The 13,856-nt window shown below is 39.6% G+C and overlaps 1 protein-coding gene across 2 annotated transcripts; it reads left to right on the top strand.

The window, feature by feature from the left end:
- The first annotated feature begins 1,064 nt into the window (after window positions 1–1,064).
- LOC309717187 (uncharacterized protein) lies at window positions 1,065–13,414 on the top strand. Of its 2 annotated transcripts, none has more exons than XM_082551547.1 (13): window positions 1,065–1,846; window positions 4,667–4,806; window positions 4,986–5,161; window positions 6,857–7,017; window positions 7,149–7,289; window positions 8,597–8,718; window positions 9,714–9,882; window positions 10,119–10,264; window positions 10,570–10,694; window positions 11,035–11,161; window positions 11,480–11,613; window positions 12,594–12,715; window positions 12,865–13,414. In XM_082551547.1, the coding sequence occupies exons 1-13, from the start codon at window positions 1,419–1,421 to the stop codon at window positions 12,878–12,880; spliced, it is 2,007 nt and encodes a 668-aa protein (XP_082407673.1). In that variant the 5' UTR covers window positions 1,065–1,418; the 3' UTR covers window positions 12,881–13,414. The 2 variants fall into 2 exon arrangements, with proteins under 2 accessions (XP_082407673.1, XP_082407674.1); XM_082551548.1 differs by having other exon boundaries at window positions 1,066–1,846; window positions 12,594–12,766.
- Window positions 13,415–13,856: the final 442 nt, after the last annotated feature.

Consider the following 13,856-nt stretch of genomic DNA (forward strand, 5'->3'; position numbering starts at 1 on the left):
AACATCTTCACAGCACATGGAAAATCGTTAAATTAACAGTAAAAGAGTCAAAAACTGGTTACGGACAAAAAGTGTGTGATCATGTATGAGTTGTATAGTTTTAATGTTTTATTTGGGAACAGAATGGTGTGAATGTGTAAGTTTGGTGATGGAGTTTTTATTATGAATGAATGATGAATTTTTATGAATTATTATGTCTATTTTTTATGCTTAAGGACAACAGATGGAAATTAGCCCTTGGCTATAATCTGGTATGTTTACATTCATGTAATTTTTAGTTTTACATTTATGTTCATTAACATGCACTGTCCTAAATAAAATAAATAAATAAAGATTAAAGGACTCTGATTTGTGCATTTAGCAGCTTATTGTTGCTGTATGTAACCACCACTTTTTTATAATCTATTTTTATTTGGTTTTGTACTTCCTTTTACATCTTAATTTCTCAATATGTAACCTCAAATTTGACATGATTGTGATATGGTGAAGCTCTCTGAGACATGCCTTAGTTTTTGTATTAGCAGATGTGCAAGAAAATGTCCTGATGAATGAGATACGGTTATATAAAGAGCTACTTTATACTTGTACTTTACATTGTTTACTTTATATCGATAAAACTGAATAGTTTTCTTAATAATAGCAACCAATATATGTTGTAATGGCATACTCTAGTTCTCGAATTGGCTCTTGTGTCGGATAACCTTTTAAATATTTTTATTGAGATAAAAGAATACGATTCAGTTTAATTACGTTTTATTTATACAGCACCCATTCATAACAACAGTCACCTGCACGGTGCTTTATATTATTAGGTAAAGACCCTACAATAATACAAGGAAATTCCCCCGATAAGCAAGCACTTGGCAACAGTAGGAAGAAAAAAAAATGTCCCTTTTAACAGGATGAACCCTTCGGCAGAACCAGGCACAAGGAGCAACAGCTATCTACCACAACTGGGGGGGGGGGGTAAATCAGGGGTCTTAAAACATTTCTCTGAAATAGGTCAGGTCATCATCAAATCTCGCGAGATGTTGAAAATTTATTTCTGCTAGTCGTTTTGCAGCTATTGTCTCCTATTGTTTTGCTATTGTTTTCCGCCTCAACTAAGCGTTTTATCACGACAGATTTAATTATTTTGACGACCAATCAAATTCTCTGTTTCAGATCATTTTCCGTTAAAAGTACCGTTTGCGCTTTCCCAGACCTGTGTCCCTGCAGGGCTGCCGTAGACAGCGGCTCGGCCCGCCTCCAGCTCAAATGTTTGGATGTCATGATTAGGTGGAAGGAGGAAATCACAGGTCGTCTGGGGACAGCTAAAAAAGACTCTGGCCCTTTAAGTTTAAGTTAACTTTTGGCGAAGTGATGTCCGACCTCGGTTGTTCGTGGTGAGTTCACGGGCACTAGCTTACACCGGGAACATGGCTTTGTTGCGTTCAAAGTCTGCGCTGTTGTGGTTCCTGATTGTTGTGGCAGCTCATATCGCTGAAACAGGAGGGAGACCGAGGCGCCAGGTGTTGCTGACCGAAGGTGACAGCACGGTGAGTTTGAGATCTCGGCAACCTCCCGCAGGGCCGGAGCCCGGTGACCCGGCGGACGCGTTCAAAGTACCAACTCTGGATGGGGAGTTTTCCTTCCAGCCCGACGCTTTGAGGGGACCTCTGGTGATCCACGCCTTCACCAACAACTCAGGGTTTCTGGAGTGCCTTTGGAGCTCAGAGTCTTCGCTAAAAAGTCTCGTGGAGGAACTTCCGAATAGCACACAAGTGCTCTTCCTATCCCTGGACGACTCTGTGGTCAATGATGTTCTCTGGATGCGGGAGCAGGTGCTGCGGGCCGCCGCCCACAGGTGAGCGTGAAGGACTCATCCTCGCTGTAAGGCAGACGAATTGGGTTCCAGTGGTGATAGAAAACAGATGTTTATAGCACTTGGCAATGCATACCTGCACTGAGTAAAACATACTCAGTGTCAATACAATTATATTAAATTAATTAATATTCTGAAGCTGTTTATGCAAAATTTTTCTGTTGTGGGTGGTGGAGTTACCTATGCTCACTTTACATACGCACAGTCTAGTTTTGAAGCACAAGGCTAAACTTCGCTTTTCTGTCAAATGTTAGATATGGACAGGGATTCAGAACATGCAACCTCCACTAGAGGCTAAAAGCTAAACGTGAAAATGGAACAGAAAAAAGGCTTAAAAGAACAGCTGTACACATCTGGAAATATTTCAGCACACCCACTTTTAAATGGAATCACAACATCACTACAGAAATGACATGCAAAGCACTGCACAGATAGTGAAGAGGATGATGGATCGGGTAATAAAACAACACAACAGAACACAAATATCAGCAGGAGCAACAAAGCAAATGTGGTGCATATTATGACTGACAAATATAAATCATTTAAAGTGCTTGAAAGTTCACTTGGGGATAAATTTCTGTCAATTTTAATATTTTTGCAGGTTGGTTAAATCTTTGGCTTCAGCAACTTGAAGTGGCAAAAGACCTACTGTGAAACACTAAGTCCATCCAATGATTGAATAAGTTGTAGAACGACCTTTAGCAGTAGGAACTTTGAAGTAATGGTTCTGTGTGTGACTTTCAGCCTCTGTCCCTGTTGGGGGGTAAATGTTGGCCCACTCGTCTTCAGTTCACTGAGGCCTGTGAGCATTAAATTATGCACAGCTCTCTTAAGGTCCCTCCACAGCATTTCAGTCAGATTGAGGTCTGTACTTTGAGTGGGCGCTAATACCTGCTGATGATCATGTTCATTTGAATAGTAGAACCTGTACTTAGTATTTTCACGTGACTGCATAGAGTTGGAGTTGCTGGTTTTATTTAAAGACAGTTTGAGAGCTTCAGATGCAAAATTAATAATAATAATGGATTGGATTTATATAGCGCTTTTCAAGGCACCCAAAGCGCTTTACAATACCACTATTCATTCACTCTCACATTCATACACTGGTGGAGGCAGCTACGGCTGTAGCCACAGCTGCCCTGGGGCAGACTGACAGAAGTGAGGCTGCCATATCGTGCCATCGGCCCCTCTGGCCAATACCAGTAGGCAAGTAGGGTAAAGTGTCTTGCCCAAGGACACAATGACCAGGACAGAGCGCCCAGGGATCGAACCAGCGACCTTCCGGTTACAGATGCGATTCCCAACCCCCTGAGCCACGGTCGCCCGTTAAAAATTAAACAGTTTTAACAACAAAAAACCTGCAGACTTGTGAAATGTGACTTCTTTTCTGCTCTGGTTCAAATTCCATAAAGCTTTGAGACCCACTTGTTTCCTCTCTAATGCATTCCCATCCATAAGTTAATTTTGTCTGTAAACTATAAAATTTCAGTTTATATAACTGGAAATTTACCTTTTTCTATTTGAACGTGAAACACACAGGGCCTTCCAAAAGATCATAAAATATAGATTTCATACGATGGATAATTTTAGCACTTTCATCATTTATTTCAACTCTGTGCTGTGAAACAGTTTTGACATTAAAAAGTTTCTTGGAAGATTAAATGAGCAGAGTATACTTCCTTTTTTTTTTTTTTTTTTAAACTTGCACAGGAGGCTGATATTTTATTTTACAGTTTTCAGGAACATTAATCCTCAAAGCTGTAAAATAATCGGTTATGTGAAACAGGAACCATCTTAATAATAGTGACAACATACTGTACCAAACACAGGAAACTGCACTGGGAAAAAAGGGAAGCGCAGCAGAACTAAAAAGTACCTAGAACTCCTTAGTCTATTGGAAAACATGATGTTTTTATTTAAATCTCAATGTTTTATTAACATGAGCAAGATCCCAAATGTCACTGCCAGAGTGACATTTATTGTATTAACCATTTTCTTGGGTTGTTTAGAGTTAACCTATGAAGGATTTTTCTTACTTTCAAATATGTGCACTTAAAATGGTGGATGCTTGCATTAAATATGGCCATCAAAAGCTTCAGACACATCTAAGTGCTTTGTGTTGGACAGTTTTTCTTGGTTCTGTATGATGTCACAGGGGATATCCCTGTCTGTGAGTTGTTTGGTACCGTGCTGCAAGAGTTGAGGCTCGAGTGTGAAATTTATGGTTTTCAAGGTTTTTATCATTATTTTGTTTATCTTTTTTATCGTTAACTCAGTTTCCCTGGGTCTTTTCCTGTGTGTTATGAATAAATCTTCTTTTTTCTTTTTTTTTGCTACCAGTACTGGTGTTATTTTGTTGTATTTATCCGCCACACCTTAAAGGCTGGTCTGTGAAAATATTGTCTGACATAAATGGTAAATGGCCTGTATTTGTTTAGCGCTTTACTAGTCCCTAAAGACCCCAAAGTGCTTTACACATTCAGTCACACACACATTCACACACTGGTGATAAACCGGTCCGTGGTGCAAAAAAGTTTGGGGACCGCTGATCTAAGACACAGAAACCACAACCACCTGATGCTCCGATCTTCTGCTTTTGAAGTGCAGCCAATCAGAAGGCATGTGACTAAAATGGCTTTTTTTTTTTTTTTTCCCCCCCCCTAAGTTAGCAGATGAACTGTATGAAATAAATTGATTATTTTGAAGTCCAAGAGTTTAAACTTGGAGCTGAAAATAAGGTTTTATGGTTCTTCCTGAGTTAATATAACCATCCGTGCGCTTGCCTCTTTTACGTTTCTGCAGTAAAAAGGAGGTTCTGTCCAGGCTGCACTTCTCTCCGGTGCCCGTCTTTGCTCTGGGTAACTGGATCCCCAGAGTGCTTTACTACTGGAGCTGCATGGGACACGGCTGTGGTCTTTCCCAGGCTGCTTTCATCTCAGAGGGTAAGACAGTGCATGGAATCAGACTCTGCAACTGATTTTTCTCTTGACCTGCCTGATTTTTAGAGGAGTGAAGTCAGAAGGTTAATTTCAGGTCTGTTTATTAATAGATATTAATATTTAGAATGCAGAGGAATGTTGAGAGGAATCATTTATTTGTAATTCTTGGCTCCCCCCTGCAGAGTGGAAGATGCCTGTGATCATTAAAAGACTAGATGCCAGATATGACTGGCTCATGGCACGCTGGGGCTCAAAGTCCTATACAGTGATTGATGCTGGAGATGGGTGTGAAACCTTCCCCTCGGTGGCAGGTGCTGTGGCCTGGGTGTCTGAAGGCAACTGTTCTTTCTTCACTAAGGTCTGTTAGTGTCAAATTGAATGAATGTTTTCGCTTCCAGTTTGTTGACTTCTGTGGGACGTGCTTGAAGTTCAGTGAAATTAAATCGAACTGGGAGGATCCGGAGACTTAAAAGGCTTTTTTTTTTTTTTTTTTTTTTTTTCCTTGACATTTAAAGCTTGACTACATAAACACATCAGATCTCAATGGAAAAAACAAACATGCTGGATATCTATACAGATGTGGGCTGGGTAATGTGTTAGGGATGAAGGTATGCTATATCATTTGATGGAAGTAAAAATGATCAACCTACAAAGGACAGAATTGAAAGGCAACTCAAAAATCAATGAAAAAAATAATGAAACGATGGAGGAGAAACCACAAGTCTACATGCTGAGAGGCTGAAAACAATAATTCTTGGTTTTTATTTGACTTTTATTTCTTAATAATTTGGGAACTTTTGGCTGGTGAGGCCAACACTTCCTGGTCTCCGGTGTAGCTGATGGACATCAAAGCTGTACACTGACCCCCCACGTGGGCGACCGTGGCTCAGGGGGTTGGGAAGCATATCTGTAACTGGAAGGTCGCCAATTCGATCCCCAGGCTCTCTGTCCTGGTCGTTGTGTCCTTGGGCAAGACACTTTACCCTACCGCCTACTGGTGTTGGCAAGAGGGGCCGATGGCGCGATATGGCAGCCTTGCTTCTGTTAGCCTGCCCCAGGGCAGCTGTGGCTACAACTGTAGCTGCCTCCACCAGTGTGTGAATGTGAGAGTGAATGAATAGTGGCATTGTAAAGCGCTTTGGGTGCCTTGAAAAGCGCTATATAAATCCAATCCATTATTATTATTATTATTATTATTATTATTATTATTATTATTATCATCATTATCATCTGTTTGAATGAGGAGAAAAATATATAAATGTCATGATTTAAAAAAACAAAAACTAAATCATTGGCAGACTGTACTGATAGTTTTGGGTTTGCATTTCAGCAAATCCAATCCCTCATTTGCTCTCTACACAGACTGTTTACCCACATGTAGTCAAAGCCTGCTCAAACATGATTGGCCAATAGCACTCGGACCACTAGTGGAACCAGAAAGCTTCCAGTATCAAAAGTTTTGCCCCTTGCTGACAGATTCATAGGCAGATATGTCTTTATTGAGATTATTAAAGTTTTAAATTTAGATATATTTTTTAAAACCTTTATTGGAGACTTTTCCCCCAAAAGACATGCACCCGTGAGCCACTGTGCTGCAGATTGCTCAACTTATCAATGGGGATTTGTTTTTCACAGCATATATCAAAGTGTGGGATGGACACTGTGGATAGTTGGTTTTATGAAGTCTGCTGATGGTTCTCAGTCAAATCACTCTTCCCCTTGTTATATGACTCTAAGGAGTTAGGCACAGAGAAATCAGGAAGCTAAGACCACAGACATTTCTGGTGAAAAATAAAAATGTTCCATTTGTTTAATGTTGTGTTTTTTTTTTTTTGTTTTTTTTTTTTTTTTTCTCTTCTTCAAATCTATGTGACACAAACCTTTACCATAAATGTCAAGTTCAGCAGTTTTCAGCATTGTAGCCTCAAATTCTTCCCTGTTTCCTTTCTTTTATAGACCAAACTATGAATGCATTAATTACATAAGCATAGACATTAATTATTAATATTGAGGTCTGTAACAGTTTCATCCTCTCTGATTTGTTTTCCTTCAGGTTCAGAGCATGGCCAAGTCCAATGCCTCCGGTGTCCTCGTCTATACCCTCCCTGGAAATCCACTCCAGGATATGAACTGTGTTGGGGATGAGTGTTTCTCGCTGCTCAGCATCCCAGCTGCCATGGTGCATCAGGACCCTGCGGTCGCTCAGACGCTCCGGTAAGATCGGCTCACCTGCAGGATTAAAAGCCTCCTGATGTTGATGCTTCACATTCACGTACAAGGACTAACTGTTCTTCTAAAAGGTCACAGTAATGGTTTTTGTTTTGATGTTCCGATTTGTTGTTCAGGTTTGGAAAGCTGGTCAATGTGTCGTTCCAGAACACCCCGTCCCCAAATTTCTTCATCAGCATTGACAAACAGGGGTTGCTGGCTGAGATGGGCTGGTTCCTCTACCCCACGTTCAGCTTTGTTAACTGGCAGGCCCAGTGGTAAGTACATGAAGGTTACTGGAAGATTACGGTTTATAATGTAACAAGAGGACACTAGAAGCTTTATTCCAGTGTTTTAACTGGAATTTAACTGATTATTAGATTTCACAGATGGAATCTGAATCCAACTTTTTTTGTTTTAATTGAGTAGCACTTTGATTTTAGGATTAATATACATATGATCAATACCAGGCCTTCTTCAGAGACGGTTATAATAGAAGTTCCACTGAGTAATTTATTTTATGCCTTTTTTCTGTCTCAAGTTTCTAGTCTTTAGTTCTAATAACAATAAGAGGTTAGTTATGTAGAATGAAAAACCTACATGCTAATTGAAGTTTTGATCAATTTCTTTAGAACTGCAAGATGGAACATTTGGTCTTGTAGCTTTCTTCTTCCTTGTGTTGAATGCAGCCACTTTACGTCGGCTGCTTTGGTTACATTGGTTATATTGTCCCACAGGGGGAAATCAGTTTAGCAGCAATAAGAATAAACAAAACAATGATAAAAAGCCACAAGACATGCCATTAAGTAAACGGGTTGCAGTAGGGATAAAAGCAACCTGGATTGTTTTGGTCTTCCTTGCAGGTACTCCAAAACGATGGCCAGAGGGCAACAAGTCAATTGTTACAACCATAAAGCGAGCCTTCCTCAGCACATGCTCGTTATACATGGCCAAAAGCCTGTCTTGCCAACGCTCTGAGATTTTGCTGGCAGTTTTTACCAAAAGTCCCAAAACTATTCTTGTTCTTCAGAGTCATGTTACCAAACCAAGCAGCAATACAGAGAGAAATAACAGATTCAATAAAACTTCTGTAAATCAAGGAGAACATTTCAGATGAGACATTAAAAGATCTAATCATCTTTAAGAAGAGCAGTCTTTGCTGAACTTTTTTGGTAGTGGCATCAGCATGAGGCTCAAAACACAGTTTGAGGTCAAGAACAACCCCTAAATACTTGTAACTCTCCACAATCTCAATATCAGCAGCTGTAATGATGGTAGGTGATGAGCTATAAGAAGACTTCCTAAAATCAATGCCCATGGCCTTTCTCACCCCCCACAAAAGACAGGACATGTGACACCTCTAAAGGATGAAACTTATATGCAGTAAATTTTTATGTTGTTTTGTATTTGTTTTGTTTTTTTGTTTTTTTTTAAACTGCTGTATCTTATGCATAATGAACCTCAAAATAGATATTTTGGTTATGGCATTTGATGTAGTTTGTAGTCACCAGTACAAGCTCTCCATGGATGCACTGTTTTGTTTTGGTTTTTTGTCATTAATCAGTTACTTTTGCTTCGACTCCAGGTTTGATTTCTTTGCTGATCTGCAGACTAAACTCCAGAATCCTGCAAAAGTTGTTTCTGTCTTTGATAAAGTCCAAATGCAAGGGGACAAAGGAGCCGTGGCCACAGTCGACCTGTCTATAGGCAAGTTTATCAAAACAACTGTTAATTACATAATCAGGTTAATTGTGATAGAAAAGTTGTTCATATAATGCTGCTGTAATAGACTGATTTTTATCTGTGAAAGCATTACGCTTTAATCAGATTCATGTGACAGAAAAGAAATATCAGATATTGTTAAAATAAAACTGATCATTTTGCGGCTAAAAGACCATCTGGATCCGGTCTTTTATCAGTTCCCAGAGTCAGAACCAGACACGGAGAAGCTGCATTCAGCTTTTATGCTCCTTATATCTGGAACAAACTCCCAGAAAGCCTCAGATCAGCTGAAACACTCAGTTTATTTAAATCCAGGTTGAAGACTCACCTGTTCTCAGCTGCATTTGAATAAAGCACCAAATCCACACTTTAAGCTTAAATTTCAAAACTTACATTAACTACTGATTTTATCTACTGTTCTGATTTTATCTGTTTTGATTTTATATACTGTTTTGTTTGTTTGTTTGTTTGTTTGTTAATTAGTTGTTTTAATCAATTTTAAATCATGCTTTTTATTTGTTCTTGTTTCTAATGTCTCTGTAAAGCACTTTGAATCACCTTGTTGTTGAATTGTGCTATACAAATAAACTTGCCTTGCCTTGCCTATCATGACTCTTTACACCCCAAACCAATGTTGGATATTCATCTTAACTTCAAATATGAACATTTTTCATTGTCCTGGTGGCAGGGACTGGGAGCAGCCCCTCTGTGGGCTTCTCAACTCTGGAGTTTCAAATGATTTTTTTTTTTTTTAAATTTTATTTATTTTAATTTTTTCTTTTTAAAGAGCAGTTTTTGGCATCTTGACTGCAAAAATTATATACACAGAGTGACTTAACATCCTACTGGAATAGGTGAATGGTCGACTCTCGGCAGCAGGAACATTGACATATAAGAAAGATGGAAAATGTATGATTTTTCTTTTTTTTCTTTTTTCTTTTAATTTTAATTTTTTTTTTAAAAAAGTACTTTGTCCACAGACTTGTTGGACTTTGACATGTTGGAGCTTGATGCATCGCTGTCATGTCCGGGCAAGAGAGACTCGTCATGCGCTCAGTGGGATCACACTGTGCAGCTTTTTGTCTGCTGCGACCGCACGAGTCCGTACTGCAACATGGAGCTGGGTCGATGGATCACTGCCTTCCGCAGGTACAAAGCTCGTGGGAAGCACTGATAGCACAGCTATGACCGTCAGTCTGCCCCAGGGCAGCTGTGGCTACAGCTGTAGTTTGCCTCCACCAGTGTGTGAATGTGAGAGTGAATGAATAGTGGAATTGTAAAGCGCTTTGAGGGCCCCGAAAAGCGCTATATAAATGCAACCTATTATTATTATTATTGTCATTATTATTAGTTTGTGCAATATGATTTTTGTCTTATTTTACCAGAGGTATCGGGCGCTGGCTGACGGATGTGTCCCCTCTGATCCCCCTGCTGGACAGCAATAAATGCACCTTCACTATGAAGACCGTGCCTTGGGCGATGCCTTGGATTGTTTCCCTCAATCTGAGGTTCAGTGGCACCAATCAGACAGGTGAATAACACAGATGATGCAATCAAACTGCAGCAGGAAGCTTGTTACATTTTACAACCAGGTCATGAGTGTGTGCGCTGAGCACAAATTGGCACTACTGAGCAGATCTTTCTCATGCAAACAAACCAGGATATGATCTTAAAATGTATGTTTAAACCACTTGGATGCTAAAGCATATTCAAAATATATCATTAATAATCAATTAAACGCATAAAAAATCAGGATTATTAAAGCTCCATAATTTGTAAATCTAGAGGAAGATGTTGCGTCAGATTTTTTTTGTTTGGTTTTTTTCTCTGTCACAGGAAACTTTGTGGAGAGCTTTCATCCCTTTAAAGTGATGTCACTGTACGATGGAGGAACCTTTGACAAAAATTACAACAAGAGGTACCAGCCAATCAAATTCACTGTCCCAGCGTCCACCAAAAAGGTATCTGATATGATGTTAACAACAAAATGTCAAAGCCTGTTTCTAAAAGATGGACGTAACTTCCAGCTGCATTCTTTGCAATGGCCACCAGGGGTCAGGCTGGATAGAAGTTTATGGAGAAAATAACCCTACTGCTAACTTAATTTATGAGCTAAACAGTTATTCAAGAAAAACGCCATGAAGTCGATGGTGAAAACGCAGCTTAAGGCTTCAATGTAATATATCTTCAGAGTCCTTAAGGTTGAAGTCACGATGGCTACGTCCATCTTTTACATACAGTCTTTGCTAGTTGTTTACAGCTGTCTGTGGAGGATCACATTGGCTGCATGTCTGTTTTCAGGTGGAGCTGTACGCTGTCATCACAGGACACGGCAGCGACGAGAACGGCTGCGGAGAATTTTGTGTCACCTCCCACCATTTCGTGATCAACGCTGCTTATAACAACACCCACGTATTTGATTCTGCAGGTGAGGAAAAGATGCTTTCTGCATGACTGCTAAAGATTTTAGATGTTATAGTTATCAGTGGTCTGAGTCCTCAGGACAAGTTTAATTTTGTCCTGCCATCCAAATTTAAAAATACTAGATCGATACTCTATCCACAAAAATGAATTTGAAATCCTCAAACTTTACATTTCTTTTTAATTTTAAAAATATTCTGCTGATGAACTAACCTACAAATGTACCTGAGGATTGTTTATCAAGGTGCTTGTTAAAGCCTTAAAAATAAACTGGTCGGTGCAAATTGGAAATCAAACGCTTTTAATGTCATGTTGGGACCATTAGGAACGGCTCTGGGCTGTGCAATGCGCGTCAAAGAGGGCGCTGTACCGAACGAACACGGCACATGGCTGTACGGCCGTGGAGGCTGGTGTGATGGACTACAGGTGAATCCGTGGAGGATTGACGTCACCAAACAGGTTGGTTCTTCTCCACCAAGTTTCTCATTTCATCCCTTAAATATTTATGAAATGCCAGACTTAAAGCTCCTCTTAATATGAAACCCACAACAAAACCGTCCTAAAATGTTATTCAGCCACAGTAAGCAGACTACTGGCAATCGAGCCATGCTTTATAGCTTTTTAACACAACAGAACTGTTGCTTTAAAAAAGTTTGAGAATTTCATGTTTCTTAAGGACAGATGTGGCAATAATAGATCTTATACGCTTTTGCGTGAGCTTTCTAGTGGTGTCCACAATAACAAAGAGAAATCAAAACTGTCTAAAAGCTGGAGAGTCTTCAAAACGGATGCACAGCTGCACTAGGCTGAATATTCTGTTATGCTCATTTCCAGCTCAATGTTGACATTACTGGCCTCTGATAGAGAAGCTTTGCATGACTGACAGTTCAAAATAATCCTAGTCTTATTCTTGGCCTTGATGCAGTCCCTCTGTCTGAAATCGTTCTAGCTCTCGTCTCCATTCCTTTTAGCTGACTGTCTTCTGATTGGCTTCCACGTGTTGACAGAAGAATTGAATCCAGATGGGTGGGGCCCATGAACATATAAGGGATATCCCCTTTATGACATCAAACAGACTCAAGAGTAGGAAAAAAGTAAAAGTACAATCAGTTTGCTGTAAGAAGGACACAATGTGAAATCTGCCAGTGGGAATTCATCACTGCGTCGCTTACACACTTACACAGTGCTTTCTCTAAGGGCTTCTCTTCTTCAGTAGTTTTATAAGAACCTCAAATTGAAGTCATGCTGAGGAGAAGCACTTGATTTGAAGTTGTACCCATTAGAATAAAGGAGCACTTTATTATTCTCGAGTGAGTTATTGACCCCAAAGACTCCTGATCTAATAGAGTAAATCCTGACTAGTCTCTGAGACTGAACCTCACGTCATTTCATTAGACTGGTTTTATTAATACTGTGCGGCTCTCTTCCTGTCCCGACAGCTCAACATGAGCAGGTCTGAATCCAACACTGTCGTCTACTTTGGCTTGTTCAACGGACGGGATCCAAACCCAGCGCAGCAGCCAGGATACATCATCATGACCTCTTCCCTCGTCTTCTATAAGTGATCCCGCTCTTTTTAAAAACTCTCCTGTGAATTTCGATCTGAATGAATGTACAGTCAGTTTAACGATTAAAATGTTTTTTAAAAATTTTTTCCACCGCTTTTGTTCACTGATTCCTTTGCTTTTTCTCCCATTTAATTAACTTTAGCACGATACGGTTCTGACGGCAGCAGTGATGCAAAATAATACCTGCCACCCTCGCCCAGCAAAACCAGCCATTTACATTTCTCTGGAGACGTTACCCCAAAGTCAACAAGAAGACGCCTTACAGCTAAATGGGCACTCCATATGATTTTTTTTTTTTTTTTTTTGTCTCAAGCTGAAGATGCATTGTTCTGAGAGCAGCCTCTCCTCCGTAATTACATGTAATCATGTCCAATTTGAAACTTTGGCTTGAAGCAAGTGTCTCGTGCTGAGTCATCTTCCAATTGTGCTTCTTATGGGAGGTGAATCCTCTCAACTTCAGCAACAGAACATCTGCTTCTTGTCGGTGTTTTTGTTATTTTCGTTTTGGATCTTGTTTAGCAAGATCTGGGGAAATTGTCGGCAGAGTAATTAGCTGCTGCAGCTCAGAGCTTAATGAGTCCCTCTTTAACGGGTGGGTACGGTCAAATGTTTGGAAGGTAAAACGGTTTTAATATACTTGGTTCTCTATGTTACACACAATAGATTTAAAATTAAACAAATGTCACAAAAGACTCAAGTGTAATTAGATTTTATTAAAATTTATTATTTTTAAAACTTCATGAAGGAAGTCTGACACACATGCTGCTTTGGCCACTCCTCGCTTTTTTAATTTATCACTTGCATTATTTCATTATGATTACTTTACTACTTGTGCATTCATGGCTTCAGCTTACAAGTGGAAATTTCAAACAAAGAATCGCCCAGAGATGAGTTTAATTTATGAGGTATACCCACACCTGTGTCGTCAGTTATCTTTGATCCCATGAAAATGGGCTGATTTTAAGAAAGGTTCCAGTTCCCCAGCACTTAAGTCTCTTTGTTTAACATCTAAAACTAAATATTTAATCTAAAAATACACCAAGCATTTTTAGAAGCATTATTTGTTTGTTTTTTGTGTGTATTTGGAGAGGGGGAAAAAATCATGTCTATTCAGCATGATTAAAAGGTACACTT

The sequence above is a fragment of the Aulonocara stuartgranti genome (genome assembly GCF_965226115.1).
Source record: "Aulonocara stuartgranti genome assembly, chromosome: 11".
Lineage (NCBI taxonomy): Eukaryota > Metazoa > Chordata > Actinopteri > Cichliformes > Cichlidae > Aulonocara > Aulonocara stuartgranti.

Excerpts from the sequence above, each read along its gene's own strand:
- LOC309717187 (XM_082551547.1), top strand. The coding sequence starts at position 1,419 with ATGGCTTTGTTGCGTTCAAAGTCTGCGCTGTTGTGGTTCCTGATTGTT. Across the intron at positions 1,847-4,666 it reads CTGCGGGCCGCCGCCCACAG|TAAAAAGGAGGTTCTGTCCA; the intron begins GTGAGCGTGAAG and ends ACGTTTCTGCAG. Across the intron at positions 4,807-4,985 it reads GGCTGCTTTCATCTCAGAGG|AGTGGAAGATGCCTGTGATC; the intron begins GTAAGACAGTGC and ends TCCCCCCTGCAG.